This window comes from Cynocephalus volans, chromosome X, assembly GCF_027409185.1.
Source record: "Cynocephalus volans isolate mCynVol1 chromosome X, mCynVol1.pri, whole genome shotgun sequence".
NCBI classification, from domain to species: domain Eukaryota; kingdom Metazoa; phylum Chordata; class Mammalia; order Dermoptera; family Cynocephalidae; genus Cynocephalus; species Cynocephalus volans.
In genome coordinates this window covers 118,385,275-118,402,365 of record NC_084478.1, presented here as the reverse complement: position 1 = coordinate 118,402,365, position 17,091 = coordinate 118,385,275, and the positions used below count along the sequence as shown (strand labels likewise).

Here is a 17,091-nt window from a genome sequence, read left to right as displayed (position 1 = left end):
CCTTGATCAGTCCAGCTGAGCAGAAAGTTTACTTTCCACAGAACGCATAAGCCACAATTGCTTCTGTCTCAAAAAACAATTGTTACATGTGGGTCTGCAGGCCGAAAGCCCCTGAACAACAGCTCACCTGCCCCAGTGGTTGTCACTTCTGGTTTGGCTGGAGGCACAAAGGGAGGCCAGTGCGATGGATGTTTCTGGACTAATTCAAACATCCTTAAATTCTCCTTTAGAATTTCCTGGAGAGACACAAAAACAGTTGTAAACACTGCAGAGTCACTACGTTTCTATCCAATTGGCAATCTATAACCCCAATCCCTAAGAGAGTGGCATGCTGGTTGACAGACCTAACAGACACACCCATCCTGTACTTGAACCATCTGAAGCCCCAGCCATCTTCAGTTTGAGACACTGGAGGCAGTATCAATGGAGGCCAGTACTCATTGCCCATACTCCATCACCAGGCTCAGTCCCTGTGCCAGTTGCACAGGCTCAGCTCAACTTACGGCTGAGATGTTCCTGAAGAATTAGTTCCAAACAAATGTCAGCTAATCAAATTAAATCTGCTCCAGGAGAATATTGGCACATATTGGCATGGTTTCAGTTGTAGTCCAACATTTATGGTATATGTCCTGATTTAAATGACATAGTCTTATCAGAAAATTCTCAGTCTACCTTTAAATGTGATATAAATACAGTTTTGCTGCATTCTGAAATGTAAATATTGCCTTTAGAAAATAATTCTCTACTATGCCTTAGCAAATTATTAACTGGGGTTTTGGATTTCAGTTAGGGACATTAGTGTGAATTATTTGTTCACTTGTGAAGAAAAATCTTCTCTCCTTATATTTACAAAGGCTTTGGGCTCCCATCTCTCCAATCCTTTTGTTCTGCAGATAGAAGAACATCATGTCTCCTGCCACCCCATCCAGGGCTCTTAAAACTATGTTCTCCCTTCATTCCTTCAATAAGCATTTATCACTGTCTTCCATATACTTGGTGTGTGTTAGAGGCTGAGGATGAGGGAGGCAGACACAGAGATTGGTGAGCCAGTGAAATTATTCCCTTTTACATGAGACACCAAAAAGAAAGAATCATTCTATACAGATTTCTGCAAAATTTAAGTGATAGCATGCCTATATTTTATATAAACAAGCCAGTTAAGAGAAGGGCAAGCCCTCTAAACCATGGTGGAATATATTAAACTGTAAATGGACCACTAAGCAAATAGAAAAGTACTTTAGTTTCTTTAGCTATCTCAGTCTTATGAACAGAGTAAGGAAGAATTTAGGCTAAGCAATACGAAATTGGCATTTTTAGGTTAAAATGGCAGAGTATTAGCTGAATGTTACATATGACTCATAGGCTTAATGAGATGAAACATTAAGTTTCATCACTAAGAATATCACTCACTTGACATACTAAGCACATTTCAAACCAAAGTTTTTCTTTAGTTCCCCCAAAGTTATGTACACTTCCCCACATCTGGCAGTTTCTCTGTTGCCTTAGTTTCTTTCTCTTGCAATACAGTCATATCGGACTAGGTTTACAATACTATGAACAACAATCTTGAAAAGGAATCATATTGAGTAACTTTCATTTTTTAAGACAAAGAACATACAATTTTACCTTCTGAACAAGGCTACACCAGTTATCAAAGTCTTTTTCTTCTTTGCAGAAAAATCCCTTGGGGGGAAGCAAAAGAATACAATTGAGAATTGCCCTTTGTACTGCAAGAGGGAGCTGTTGGCCTGCAATTAGGAAGTGGGCCACTGTCTTTGGATGTGTCTTTCCAGCAATAAACGAGGGAGACTGGCTAAGCTTCTCTCTCTCCTGGCTGGTTGCTCACTTGGACATACACATCTGCACTCTCTCACCTGCTAGCTCTCTCACTCACTCTCCCACTATCTTGCTGTCTCTCTGCCTCTTGCTCTCTGTCCCTTTCCCTTTTTTCCTGTCTCTTTCCCTCCCTGTCCCTATTCCTTGAGACTGTGAGATATTTTAATGTGAAGACCAGTGTCCAAAGCATGGGGTTAATTCTATCACATTCAGTGCACAAATATACACATCAATAAAGAATATTCAATTAAACCAGCAAACAAAAGCCAAATAATTTTAGCTAGAGGGAATACTTAATAAGGTGGCTTTGACCTTCAAGGAATTATCTATTAGAACAGAGAGAACCCTTAGTCTCCTTCCCTGTCCTCAGAGCCATCCTACAGTAGGGAAAGACAGGTCCAAAACAAGAGGAGGGCTCTGCGGGCACTAGTACCCTGACAGCTGGATTAAATAAGAGAGGATGCAGACAGGCCTCAGAACCACTGGTTGCTTCACAGGCAGATGCTCCTTCAGTGTGTGGAGACAGCAATCATACTTCTGGGGGGAAAAACCTGCATCTTCCAAGATTGTATGCACCAAGAAATGGGCACTGTCCATCCAAGGGGTCTTGCCTCCTTATCCCTCCCTAGCTGTGTCTCACCTTATTCCCTGTGCCTGTGTGACAATAATTTGAGGACAAGGAGGAAAAAGGGGAGAGATGATAATACTAATAATAACTAACATTTATGGAACGCTTAGTGTACCAGGCCTGTGCTAAGTGCTTTATGCACATTGCACTTCATACAATGCGACAAGGAAGGAACTTTTCTTTTCCTCATTATGGAGATGGGGAAACCGAGGCCCAGAAAGATTAAGTGACTCCTCTAAGTCCATGGCTAGTAACTGTGAGCAGTTGGGCTCCAGGATCCATTCCTTCCCCACTATGCTACGCTGCCCCTCATGGGGTGGTGAGCAAACGTATCCTTGCCACCCTACCCAGCAGCCCGGATAACTCCCAGGGACCCAATCTGCACCAGGCTGGCGTCGTATCTTCTGGCACACCCAACCTTCAGAGACCCACCAATGCTACAGAGGGATCCAAGTTCAGGATGTTCATTCGCTGTGGGGATTGCAGGCAATGAAAAGTCTGGTCATCGATGGTTCCATTCTCTTCAGCATCGACAAAGGTCTGGGTTGTGTGAGGATCCAAGAAGATGAGCTCATTGCCTGTTTTGAATGAGACATGTTTAACCTTTGAAAAACCACTGGCCCTGGCCCCACTGCTGTCCTTGGGAAGAGGCACTCTGGTTCTCCTAGACCCCTCCTCTCCCCCCAGTGACAATGAAAATGGGATGACAGAAAGCCTGAAGCCAGGGTGAGCATTTTTGAAGGAAGTCACTTGCGCTTTAATCATTCAATGAGAAGACTTGCCCTAGCATTTACATCTCAAAGTCCATGCCCAAAAATGGAAAGTGACAGGTTTGGGAAAAGGTGGTAATGAGAGACCACAGATGACATGGCAGGCTCTGTGAGCAGCAGTAGCAAAGAGGCTATAGATAGAGTCACCAGGCCGTGAGCCAAGGTGTCACTAGGGAGCTGTCTGCCTCTTTTGACATTGGTTCTCAGACCTACACTCAGAGAGCGCATCTGGTAAGGGAAAAGGCCATGGCCTCCAGAAGAAATGCTACCCAGATAGGATGGGAACGCTACCTCTGCCATCAGTAAGCTGATGTCTGGTCTTGATTAGCTAGCGAGTTAGTACTTGTTAGCAAGCTAGTAAATTCTTGTCAGAAAGCACTGCCTTTGTCACATTAACATCAGTACAGATACATGCACTGGGAAAACTTACTTTGAGATGATCAACCCTTACACATGAGAGAAAAGATATGCTTCATTAAACTGAAAAAGCCTAGCCCAAAAATGATCTCGGAGGAGTTTGGGATAACAAACTTTCTTCTTTGATGTGGTATTCAAAGGGCTGAGAGTCCCTCTAATGCTCATCAGCCACATGCTAAACAGGCAAAAGTATTTAAGGGAGCACCCCGACCTCACTGTCTAGTCCTGAGTGCCATCTGGGCCTCTGTGTCCTTGACTGTGACAGGCAACCAAAGAGATCTACCTGTGGCAGGAGAATGGGGCAGGGAGGGATGCCCCAAAGACCCTCCCTGGAATGGCACCCAGGATTGTGTTGGGCACACTTAGGTGTTTCTGTTGGCAAAGAGTGTGTTTCTTTTTTTTTTTAAGAGCATATTTAGTTTTATTTTTATTTATTTATTTATTTATTTATTTTTTAATTTTATTTTGTCGATATACATTGTAGCTGATTATTGCTCCCCATCACCAAAACCTCCCTCCCTTCTCCCTCCCCCCTCCCCCCCAACAATGTCCTTTCTGTTTGCTTGTCGTATCGACTTCAAATAATTGTGGTTGTTATATCTTCTTCCCCCCCCCCCCCGGTTTGTGTGTGTGTGTGTGTGTGAATTTATATATTAATTTTTAGCTCCCTCCAATAAGTGAGAACATGTGGTATTTCTCTTTCTGTGTCTGACTTGGAACCAGCCCAAATGCCCATCATCAGATGAGTGGATACGGAAAATGTGGTACATCTACACAATGGAATACTACTCAGCTATAAAAACGAATGAAATACTGCCATTTGCAAAGAGTGTGTTTCTGATGTCTGACGAAAAGTTTAACTTTTCTCTGTCATAAACAAAGGACAAACCACTTAATTCACTCTCTGTCTTAACTTTTTTGTTTTGAAACTGGGGCCTGTTCTAGTTATCTCACAGGGTCTTATAAGAACCTGAAAATTTCACCTCCACGAAATGCTTCAAACAAAATACAAACAGAAAGTGGACTCAGAAGTATCGTACTTCAAATCAAAAGTATTTCCCTACAAATATATGTTTAAGGGTATATGGAAATCAATGCCCCCATGTGACTTTGCTTTATGAAAGTCAAGGTTCATGTTCCCCTGAGACCATAGGTGGGTGAGATCAGTGATATCAAAAAAGCCTCAGGTCACACTAAAGAGCAACCACCAAAATGTTTAGAAGGAAGCCTACCTAAGACCATAGAAAGGTAAGAGGAAAGGGAAGCTGTGGACAAGAAAACAGACAGCCAAAGCAGGGTTAGACCCGAGCCATCTGCTGGAGTGTTTAGAGTTAAGATGCTGGGAATAATAATGTAATAATAATAATAATAATAATAATAATTCCTTGATTCTGGCCAGGCCCATGGGTGGGGTGTGTGTGTGTGTGTGTGTGTGTGTGTGTGTGTGTGTGTGTGTGGAGTGGAGCTCTGCAGGCTACCTCATTTTTGAGAGTGCTTATATGAGATATGGTAAAAGATATAAAAAGTCCTACAAATGATATGGGGACTAAACAAAGGTCTCTAATGAGGCCTGGGGAGAAGACACAGGTCAGTCAACCATCTGCAGAGACAGGGCTAATGCTATGGATCTCCAGGTGGCAACCGATACCCAAATGCAGGGAATCAACATCTTCTCTCTACACCCATAAAATCTGACAGCCAGAGTCTCACCCTGGCCATATCCTCCCACATCTAGCACTTCTCCCAGCTTCCCACTGGGCAGGATGGCCCTAGGGAAGCAATGGAGTATAGCAGGCAGAAATGACCAAACTGGGATCGAATCCTGGCTCCTCTATTTTCTAGCTGAGTGATCTTGAGGAAATAACCTCTCTGGCAATGCCATTCACCAACCTCTGAAAATAACCCTGTACAAAATAAAATTATTTAAAAACTTAAAAAAAGAAAAAAAAGAAAGAAAGAAATAACCGCTCTTCGTCTTAGTTTCACTATGTGCAAGATGGAAACAACAGTCTCTACCTCCCAGGGATGTTGTGCTTGTTGTGTGTGTGTGTGTGTGTGTGTGTGTGTGTGTGTGTGTGTGTGTGTGTGTGTACACAGAAAGAGACAGAGAGAGAACATACTTTGCAAGTCCCTGTGCTTGTTGTGTGTGTGTGTGTGTGTGTGTGTGTGTGTGTGTGTGTGTGTGTGTGTGTGTGTGTGTGTACACATAGAAAGAGACAGAGAGAGAACATACTTTGCAAGTCCCTGGCACAATCTGGACCACCTAACCTCATACAGTAAGGGGGTGAGTCAGAAAAGGAGAGTTGGAGGGACTTGGGATTCTCAAGTGAAGTTTGCACAAAGGATGTATGAAAGTTAATGAGCAAACAGGCACTGTGTGAACTTCTGTATTGGGCTATTAAAGAACTGAAGATTGCCCACACCTCTTTAATGAGCAGTCAAACTTTACAAAAGTCACCCTGACCCAGTAGCCTCAGGAAACAGGAGGGCTATACCAGCTCAGTGAATTCTCTCAGGGGTAACTTGGGATACAAAGGCCAGGGTACCTGGGAATCACATACACAGATTCCTCCAAAATTATTTTCCAATCTGTTTCAAAGTTGTCCTCAAGCACTGTTATGGACTGAATGTTTGTGTCTCCCTAAAATCCATAAGTTGAAATCCTAACCCCTAGTGTGATGGTATTAGGAGCTGTGGCCTGTGGGGCCCTCATGAATGGGATTAGTGCCCTTATGAAAAGGGACCCCAAAGAGCACTCTCATCACTTCCACCACGTGAGGACACAGCAAGAAAACGACCATCTATGAAGAAGGAAGTGAGCCCTCACCGGACACCAAATCTGCTGGTGCCCTGATCTCAGACGTCCCAGTTTCCAAAACAGTGAGAAATAAATGCCTGTTTTTTATAAGCCACCCAGTCTATGGTATTCTGTTACAGCAGCCCAAATAGACTAAGTCAAGCACAAACAATAGGAAATACCCTTTTGCAACATTTTCTTTGACAGGAACCCAAAAGCTTAGAAACAGAGGGCATCTGAATTCACATAACTGCAAAAATGGGGTTTTTTACTTAGAAAAATAAAAGCCTTTCCATTAAGCAGCAGTTCTTAGGATCGACAATGGATGACAGCACTAGAAAGAACAGAGGCAGCCATGCAGAAAGCCCCACCCTAAAGAGAGGGAGGAAGAGCTAGCAGAGGAAAATGGCGTTGGGGTCAGACAAGGTGGGGCTACCTTTTATTGACTGAGTACTGTACGCCCGGCTCTGCTGAACACTTTACTGTGAGAGAGCAACATGGCAAGTCAGTTGTCAGCCCTATTTCCCATAAGGGGCAGCTGAGACTGAAAGAGCTGATATCCTTTTCCTGTGGTCACACAACTAGCAAGTGGGGGACTGGCACACAAAGCCAGCTACGTCTGTTTCCATCCACCTCACCTCCCTGAATCTCCAAGGAGGACCTGGGTTGGTGAGGGTGACAAGACCATCTCCACCCTGTCCTCTGCACATCCCCTCGTGCCATTCCCTTCCAACTGCTCTAGCTCTCCCTTGCCTGTCGACCAATCTAAGCTCATAACTTCCCTGCGGCCCAGTCTCAGACCACTCCGCCCAGGCAGAAGGTGTCCTGCACCAAACCTGACTGGCCGCATCACTGCTTACTTGTGCTCTTCAGTACTAACCAGGCGTCTAGGCCCTTGGTACTCAAAGCGTGGTCTGTGGACCAGCAGCTACCCACCAAATTCCCAGACCTACTGAATCTGCATTCTAATAGACCCTCAACATGATCCGTGTGCACGCCGAAGTTTGAGAAGCATTGAGCTAGCTCACCTTCTGTGCCAAGGGCCTTAAATTTCTCTGGTCACAACTAGTGAGTAAGGTGGCTGCGTTTCCAGAGGTACCAACCTAATCAGGGAATGTCAGGCTGCTCATCTGGATCCACATTAGGAGGTCAGTGGGTTTTAAGGCTTAACTGCTGTTACTGGGAAAGGAATACTTTGTCTTTGCCTCCGCTAAGCCCCATCCTGTCACAGCTCTGAACAATAAGCCAGCAGGCTCAGCTGTGGGGACCTAAGAAGCCAGAGGAAGGCCCCTAGCCTGACTGCCTGAACCCCAATAAGAGGGAGATCAGCAAAGCTGAGGGATTGAAATTCTGCCACCTTGACCCCCCCAGGAGGGAAAGAGATATGCTGAAGCAATGCTGTGACCTTGAGGCCATCCAGTGGGAAAGCAGAGGAACCATCTTATCAAGAGGCAAGGAAGTGGAGGCACTGAAAGGGTGCCTGCTTTCCGTCAGGCACCAGAAGAGTCACTTTCCATAGATCAGGTTGGAGACAGAGGAGCGGACCAGAGGCCACAGCATCCCTGGGCTAGATGTGAGCCCATTAATTGGAATCACCTGGCCTCCCATGCAAACCTTCTCCCCACACCCTCCCCTAGCCCATGATGACTTACTTGTGATTCCTCCTTTCTTACCTAAGAATCCTATGAAATAATAGGCGTTATTTGGTTTTCCTCCTAATGCCCCTAAAGACTGTGGCATCTTAAAACACTCCTGGAGGGAAAGAGAATGCAAGATTCTCAACTCACTTGTGGACTGCTGCTCACGGATCTCTGTGCTGACATGGCGGTGTGATGGGCAGGCAGCAATGGGCTCGGGTCAAGGAGCGACTTACTTTGAACGCGTCAACATAGACAGGATTGATTTGGTTTATGCCCAGGCGAAGGGGCACAATGAGCAGCAGGGGTTTCCAGGCTGGGCAGCAGGCAGAGGTGCCCTTACTCTGGTTTGAAGCAGTCAGAAAATTGGGGCTTTCAGCGGCTATGTCAGCACTCAAGGGAAGGACACAGCACATTTTTTCTAGAAACAGAAAACAAGAGAGCTGGGTTAGTAAGGGGTATCCAACCCTAGGAGATACTCGAAAAGCAAAACTAAGGGTGACCTCACATGCCCCCACCCTGACTGGAAGGCCCTTCCCTCTGTCCCCAGGGCCCAGTCCGCCCTGCCGCCCACAGAAAGCACAAGCCATTCCCTCATGCCCTTCATTCCAGCCACTGAGCACTTGCTTAGCTCCCAGCAGGTATTCTAGGCTCACTGAGAGAATCTCATTTCTCAACTAGTCTGCAAGGGCCTTTGTGACAGGGACTCTATCTTTAGGTTTTTCTAACCCCCATGGCAGGGAGCACAGGCCTAGACAAGAGTGGGCCTCCACAAAAGATCTATTAGTGGTTTAACAGATTATATACATTTTGGGTGTCCTGCAGGGAAAGGATGTGGTACTTCACTGAAGGGGCAACAAAGACCCTCTAATGGTTTTCTCCCTTTCAGAAAGCTAAAAGAGAAGGGAACCAGAGCCCCATGTTCCCCTAATCTCCCCTGCCCTGGTAGGGCTGTCCAGAGAGACTCTCTTGAGCCTCAGATTTCTGAATGGTGAGGAAGTATCTCATCATCCACCACCTGGGAAGGTAAACAGGCTGGGGACTCACTGATATCTTCAATGACCACTGTGTTATCCATTGAAACATAAACAGCCAAGGAATTCCATTCGTCAAATAAAGCAAGTTTTCTGTAAAGCAACATATAATATCACAATTGGGGAAGATGAAAATATCAGCAGAAAGCAGTACAATGTATGTCCAGCATTCCTGAGCCATAGAGAAGCTGGTATTTAGGTCAGCTCTGGCTCCTTTGACAGAGCTCTGACACATTCCATGTCCAGGGACCTTGAGAATGCCACAGAGTCACGGTATCTGGACCTTAAAAAGAAGGTTCTGCTTTACCACATGGAAAAGTGTGTCTCACAAAGTGACAGTACTCCTACTGGGCAAAAAAGAAAAGTTGCCCATGTATCTGCTACCAAAATCCCAAGAGACTTCATTTTCTTAAATAAAAGACATTCATTCTGACTTACTCCTTTTTTAAAAACAAAAGAAAAGAAAAAAGGAAACTCATTACAAATACATATTTGTTTGGGAGCATAGATGATATGGACAATGAGCCCCTGAAAAACCTAGAGAGAGAGAGAGAATCCTAAACCCCTCCCCAGCTGCACTGAGAATGCCATCAAAGGAGACTAATGCCACATACTGACCCTGATGTTGGGCCTGAGTGGTCAGCAGCTGAAGAGGGACAGCATGCTGAAGTGCATGACTTCAGGGGACATTAGAAAGAAAACCCCTTTACAAGAGAGATCATCCGAGGTCTAGGTAAAGTACTCTGCCTATTTCTCCCTTACCTTCTCCTCCCCCTGCCAGTTTGAGAGAAAGCATGTTTAACCTGGCTGCTTCTGGGATTTGTGGGTAAAAAGCCCAGTCTCACGGGACAAAAGAAAAACATTCTCTCCACCAAAGTAGCTCCCAGGAAGATGTTAATTACTATTACACTTTTATTTCATTCATTTTAGTGTATAATCTTTCACCAGATAATAATAATGCTATAATGATGATAATAATATACTATTAATGATAACAATCATAACGAATCAGGACCCACTTAAAATTCCTAAAAGAATGTATGTGTCCATTTATTTGTTATTGGGAACCTCAAAATTTAGAAAAAAGAAGCAAATTCTGAGGGATGTCATTTAAAAGCCAATCATTACAAGCTGGGTTCTGGGCTCGGCACAGCCATTACAATCTTTTACCCTTTCTACAGTGGGATCCTACAGTATTCCTGGGTTTCCAAAATAATGCCAAATCCTCACTCAGCAGAGTCAACGTTGCCCAAAAGGCATTCTAAGGCAAGAAAGTGGTCTCAGAGAGGCCGTACTGTTAACAAGGAGTAAAGCCACCATATAGGTTTTTCTGGGGGCCCCAGGAAATCCAGCCTACTCTCCTCACATGAATATTTCCAAAGCATTCTAGTTCCTTAAAGATTGGCTAATAATTGAAATAGGGCTCCATCCATACTTTGCATGGGGCAGGTCCCACCATAATGCCCAGGAATTGAAGTATGCCACACCAAAGGAGGCCAGAGGGTTTCAATCTTCTGATCCCTAAATCTGGCCCCAGGTTTACCTGGCTGCCATTTTCATTCATTTATCGAGTATTTATTATGCACTTATGTGTGCCAGGTAGTTTTATGTGCTAGTGTTACAGAGTGAACAAGACAAATACAATCTGTGCCCTCATGGAATTTTCATTTGGTGATAAGTTGTCAGGAAAAAGAGTGGCAATAGGTGAGGTGGCCTGCAGGTGTAGGTACTGAGGCCACTTACCCCCTTAACTTTTAAAAACTTGGTCTTGGCCTTTCCACCTCACCTCTTGCAGTGGGAGTTGAATTCTGAAATTTAACAGGATAACTGCAAAAGTACCATGCTGGGGTACCTAGAGTCTGCTAAGAGATGACAAACTGATTCCAAGACTCTCTTCGGGTTTGTCTCCTCCAATAGGTGGTGAGCTCCTCAAGGCAAGGACTGCATCTAGTTTATTTCTGTACACCCAGCACTTAGCAAAGTAAAGATACCTAGTAAATGCTGAATGAATTAATGGGTTTTTTATACCATGCCGGGCAGGAGGCAATTTCTTGCTTAGGCTGGCTCAGCCTCCACCATTTAATATGAACCTTTTGGCTTCAATGAAACCCTCAGGCTGATGGCTCCCTGGCATGTGAGTATCAGTCTGTGGAGTGAGATACCAAATATGTCCTGAGGTACAGCCACATATACTGATACCAATGAATACAACTCTGATATACCAAACCAGCTGTCCACAATTACACATTTCAAAGAACTGCCTGAGCAAAATGGTACAGATGTTTCATGGCTCAGTGGGAGAGGCGGCTTAGTGGGATTCCAGGAATGCTTAGGTTAATGAGAGGTTTAGTTGGGGAGGGAAGCATAGGAGACAGTAGAATACAGCAGATGCCAGACACTTTTACTTACTTTAACACCTGTGCAACGGTATTTGGTCCAAACCATTCGCCAATTGATTTCCCTTCTCCTACACCCATTTGTGCTGTTTTTACGTGAAAAAAATTAACACATTAACATAAGATCTTCCAACAAGCCACAAAGCCCTAGTTTTTTTTGCACAAATTATTAAGCAGATGGACAACTTAGTGGATCTACATATAAGGCAAGGGAAGAGAAAGAGCAGGTATATGCATTGTCTTTAAACTATTGATTTATGACCTTACCCATTTGATGGATAGAGTAGCAACAGTCTTTTCTATCTAAGAAGGACTGTAGGATCCGTTGGTATTCTTTGGGTTGTTCTTTTTGTTTCTCCCAGTTCCAGTCTTTTTAGGAAAAAAATGGGTTAAAATCATTTTTGTAACTGTTTATTACCTCTCTGCACTCCTACTGTAACTACAAAGTTAGAAGGAAAAGAGAGGAGCTACATCTAGAAGGCAGAAATGATCAAGTTAGAACATTCCTAAGTGCCTTTCATTTTAATGACAAAGACACCTGGGAAACTGATCACTTTTAAAGACTCAGTGGGTAGAAAGTAAAAGCAAAACAAGAAGTTTACCAAGTAATTGACTTATCCCAAGGGCTGGAGCTAGATAAATATTACATAAAAACAGTGTCCCAAAGGCCTCTCTGGTCAGCTGTTCAGTGAACAGTAGGTCACCACAAAGCCTGGCAGTATATCCGTATGTAACCCAGATGCCATAGTGTCTCATCTCCACACAGGCAGCAATGGCTTTTGTCCTTATATTTTGGCAGCTTTACCAAAAGGATCTCAAGGGGAGATGTGCTATTCTGACACACAACAGTTCACAGGAGAATAAACACAATTCACAACTAAGGAAGTTGGGAAAAACTGCATGCTGCCATTTTTACACCAACTTTTAATAAGTCTATGCTGAGCTTTGGAAAAACGAATACCTTTGATATCAGGTGTTCAAGGTTTCCTTAAGACCAAAGCCAAAATAACTATATCTGTAAGGATCCCATCCGTGCCTTAGGCACAGCCCCCAAATCCTACAGAGACCACTTACAACTTACTGAAGACAACTGTAAAAACTCTACATAATCACCGCTGTGGATAGGATGCACTACTCCCATCCCTCAGCTCTAGGAACTATCTAGTGGGACAGATTCCTGAGGCTTAGTTTGCTTCCAAGACATAAATTTCTCTCCTGAGGTTTTAGACAGAGTTTGAATTAACAACCGAAATGCACTTGAAGCCAAAGGCCATTATCTTCAGAATCTTCAGTTCTCTTTTGCTTCTAGTATTTCTGAAAGCAAAGTTTTAAACCTTGAATCCAGCACAGACTTCAGAGGGTGAACCACATCCAAGTTTTTTCATTAACTACTGAATTGTCCAAGTCTGGGGAAATCCTGATTAGTCTGGCTGCTACATATCACTAAATGTTTATGATGACAGTGCTACGTGAACACCCCACCTCGATTTTAAAATAATTGAATAGGAAATAATCCAAAAGACTTTACAAAATTACATCTTCTAATTCATTTTAGCAACAAGATCTATTTCCAAATTCTTCCTGCTACTTACTTTTATATTGAAATAATTAAGACTGCTGACCGTAGGTTTTTTTCCAGTTTGCTCCCCACTTCCAGAATAATCACCTTGAGGTGTTTTATAAATAACAACAAGTTAAATAGTAAGAGCGGATCTGCACCAAGAAGCATGTGTACCGTAGAGAAATCACTGGCTGAAGAGTCAGAAGATCTGCATTCTATCTCCAAATCTATGCTTTCTTGCTGTTTGACCCTAGAAAAATCACTTCACTTCCCTGAGCCTCAGTTTCCTCATCTGTAAAAAAAGGAAATGATGATACTCCCCAGGGGAAGCTGGCACAGAATATCCTAAACCCCGAAGAGAAGGCACTAAGTCCTTAAACATCACCAGACCCTTCCCCAGTCCTCTCTGAAAACTACAGCAAGATCTGTGAGTTTGCACGGGGTTGGGGTGGGGGTGGGGAGGTGACATTTCCATCCCTCTGGACCTCAACTAGCAACAGTCAATGAGTTTGGCTGCCCAATCTCATCGAAGGTGTCTCTTTACTCTCTCATCCCTACGTCCAACTGGACTGTCACCCAAGTGCCTGAACTGCCATCCAGCCAAGGTCATACTCCAGGTGCCCACAGGGAAGCACACACATCTTAAGAACACACATCTTAAGTCTTAAGAAAGCAAAATTTAGGAGTTCCAACAGTGATTACTGGAAGGTTCTTAATGAAGTGGCTTCCTGAGGAAGCTAATTTAAGGATATCTTCATCATCACATGGACATTCTCAGTGAACAAAAACCAAAATAGAGCAGGCTCCCTCATTAGGCACTTCCTTTAGGTCACTTAGTTCCTTCATCATGCAGAAACAGACTTACCACCACACCCTTCTTCCTGCTCCCTTTGTTATCTGGCATTTGTAAGGACCCATTCGAACAACAGCAAAAATGGAAACTCTAAATGACCCACCTACCTCAACATACAGTTTTGCCCCAGGAAAATAATGCTCTGGTTTAGTGAGTCATAAGAAAATACCGGCTGTTTCCTTCTTATGAGGGGCTTTGTCGGCTTGTTAGCTCTACCACTTGAGCTCGCACATCGCATTTTAGGACATACAGCTTTGTTACTGAGTGTTCCTAAAGCTCAGCATTAATGCTAAACCAACATCAGCAAGTGATACTGCAGAGGTCTCTGAGGTGAGACAATTTACAGGACAAATTTCACTCACCCCTTCCCAAGTGTCTACAGATAAGAGCTTGAGCCAGCATCATCTGTCCACAGCGGAGCATACATCCCCAGCCGGCATCAGATGAAGGGCCCGTTCCCCCTGTTGGCAAAATGGATGGGAATGATATAGGTTCCTCAAATTGCCCTTTCTTAAAACATCAGCATTTGGGGACTCACACAGAAAGGCAAATACATGTGCTCTAAAAAGGGAGGCAAGAGATATACCTAGAGATCAAACAGGGTTGGGTACAAGGTTGGAAAGTGCAAAGATAATGCTGAATCAACCAAAACAGGTTCTACGGCCAAAGACAAAAGAAACAAATGAACTAAACCTTCCCCCTAGGTTTTCTGCTTAGAGACATCTAGGTATGCATGCCATTTTGGTAGATGACTGCTACGTATGATAGCACATACTCTGCTTACTCTCAGTGGAAATTTTAAGAATTAAATGAAAAAGGGCTGAGCCCGTGGCGCACTCGGTAGCGTGCTGCGCTAGCAGCGCGGCGACGCTCCCGCCGCGGGTTCGGATCCTATATAGGAATGGCCGGTGCACTCACTGGCTGAGTGCCGGTCACGAAAAAGACAAAAAAAAAAAAAAAAAAAAAAAAAAAAAAAAAAAAAGAATTAAATGAAAAAGATCCATCCACACAGGAGGATGCAAATACTTGGTGCTATGAGTATGGTCTTAATGTAAAATAATATTAATACATTAGAAATGTACCATATCTTTAAAAGGTACAAAACCAGTTAATAAATGAAATAAGACAACAGGTTTCATTTTAAGAACGCTAGATGTAAAGAAAATTCTATATATACGGCCAGGATGAGCTCAATATCCTTTTTCATGGGACAATGAAATCAGATAACTTGGATGGCAGAAGGGACATTTTGTTTTTATTGTTTTCTTTTCCCAACATGGAAGTGGAAAAGTATGTTAGAAGCATGATCTCAGGAGACTAACTTTAAAGGGGGTCATCAACCTTGGAAGATAAATGGACCAAAGTGGTCCCCTCTTTCTATTTGTTGTGGAGACTACAGGCAAGTTGCTACAGCAAGAGGGGGAGGAGTGAGCCAATTTCTGAGCTGGAATGGGAGCCCTTTGGCTCTTGCTAATGCTGGGATTATAGGCCAGATTAGTATAGAAGAGATGCAATGAGGCCCACATAAAGAAGAGATCATCTATTGCCAAAACATTGTCAGAGTTAAATTGGAAATGTTTTCCAGCCTTGCAAAGAACTCCTCACCAAGAGAAAGTTAACAGTTTAGAATCATTAAGTACTAAAGATTATTTTTTTGTTGGTGTTACTGCTAGGAGTACTTTCTGTGGGGAGCAAAAAAAAATCATCTGTGTGGACTTCATTTTTGGCATTTAAGAGAAAGGTTGATTTCATTCCAGTTACTAGGTCTGGTCCTGCATCAAAATTGGCCAGCCGGGTTTCCTCTTAGGAGAGTAGTGTCCACAATTTACAGGCCCTTTTCCTATAGGGCCATAATACCAGGAAGTGGCTACCTTATGTGCAAACATTTTGCAAATCCTCTCTAGAGGAAGCATATTCACTTAGCTTACTGAGCTATCCTTTTTTCTAGATGGCAGCCAGTCCTAGAATTAATTCCAAGGAAATACATCATAATTCATCTCCCAATGTCAAGGTGCTTTCATTTCATAAGGAAAAATGAAAAAAATCAAAAGAATTACTTCCTATCCTTCAAGGCACAATTGTCACAAATAATCAAGTAATTCCACAAAGTAGTGGATGGCAATTTAATAGATATCATCCAAATTAAAAGCTTATTTGATTTTTCCTTACTCTCAAAAGTAAAACAAGTAATACTATCTGGTGTCTGAACACTTGGAGGTGGGGTCAAAAGCATACTGGCATAATACCTCAACAACATGGAGCCATATGTGATGAGTACTTCAGCAATGAAACTTTTGTATGAAGTCTAAAACTTACCTACTCCCCTAAATCAATATTTTTGCCATAGTGAGCTAATAATTCTGAGGTTTCTGTGAAGTCACAGATAACCTCAGGCAAACTATCTACAAGGAAGAAAGCACAGCACAACAAATGGTATACCTACCAATTGGCGAAAATTTCCTTCTGTATGTAAACCATAGACGAGCACTTATATCAGACAACAGCTTAGATTTTTCTGTAATTAAATGTGAAATTAAAATTAAATCACCATGTCTCATGTAAAAATACCTGCCTTTGACTTCTGAGCCAGCAGCAAACTTATTTTCCAATAGCCAGTCAATTCCATTGTTATGGAGCTAGGAAAATTCATAGAAAACCCAATCTCATTTTAGCCAGATAATTTCCATATTTCCCCCCACCTATGTTTTGACTAGAGCTACTTGACTAATCCAGTGATGCTGGGTGGTTCCTGTCTCCTCACTGAGCTCTATGGCCCTGGCAGGTACTAATACTGGAGCCATGATCAGAAAACAAGGAATAGGAAAAGCAGGGATCTTAGATAACCCACTAACAAGGCAATCAGCTCCAGCCTGAATGATGATGGTTGGTTGGTTCTCTCATCAGTACCCACTGTCCATTATCTAAAACCAGGGGTTGTGTGTGTGTGCTCACACCTGCTGCGTGTCTAACTAAAATGGAAATGTCTCTGCTGAGCAAATTAAGTGTGTAAGAAATTTATCTATAGTACTTAGTTCAACTGGCATTTGTAATCTAAATAGATGTATAACATCACAAATGTTTTCCTGTCTTTTTTCAAAGCATGCTTTCTTGCATTTTATGACATAAATTTACTTTGATGGCCACAAATATGGCTTCCACATT

General features: G+C 43.1%; 1 protein-coding gene across 3 annotated transcripts in view; it reads right to left on the bottom strand.

Moving 5' to 3' along the window:
• The window catches only part of ATG4A (autophagy related 4A cysteine peptidase), a 67,608-nt gene that overhangs the window by 1,455 nt on the left and 49,062 nt on the right, over positions 1-17,091 (bottom strand). The window contains exons 3-12 of one of the 3 annotated variants that reach the window (XM_063083277.1): positions 16,373-16,444; positions 14,292-14,390; positions 11,783-11,884; positions 11,529-11,601; positions 9,133-9,212; positions 8,322-8,506; positions 8,122-8,200; positions 2,897-3,042; positions 1,627-1,683; positions 128-236 (exon numbers count right to left, since the gene is read on the bottom strand). In XM_063083277.1, coding sequence (XP_062939347.1) covers positions 128-236; positions 1,627-1,683; positions 2,897-3,042; positions 8,122-8,200; positions 8,322-8,506; positions 9,133-9,212; positions 11,529-11,601; positions 11,783-11,884; positions 14,292-14,352 — 892 coding nt within the window. In that variant the 5' untranslated portion in view covers positions 14,353-14,390; positions 16,373-16,444. Of the gene's footprint in view, positions 1-127; positions 237-1,626; positions 1,684-2,896; positions 3,043-8,121; positions 8,201-8,321; positions 8,507-9,132; positions 9,213-11,528; positions 11,602-11,782; positions 11,885-13,107; positions 13,369-14,291; positions 14,391-16,372; positions 16,445-17,091 lie in introns of those variants that run through there. The other 2 variants (XM_063083276.1, XM_063083275.1) reach the window with 2 other exon arrangements.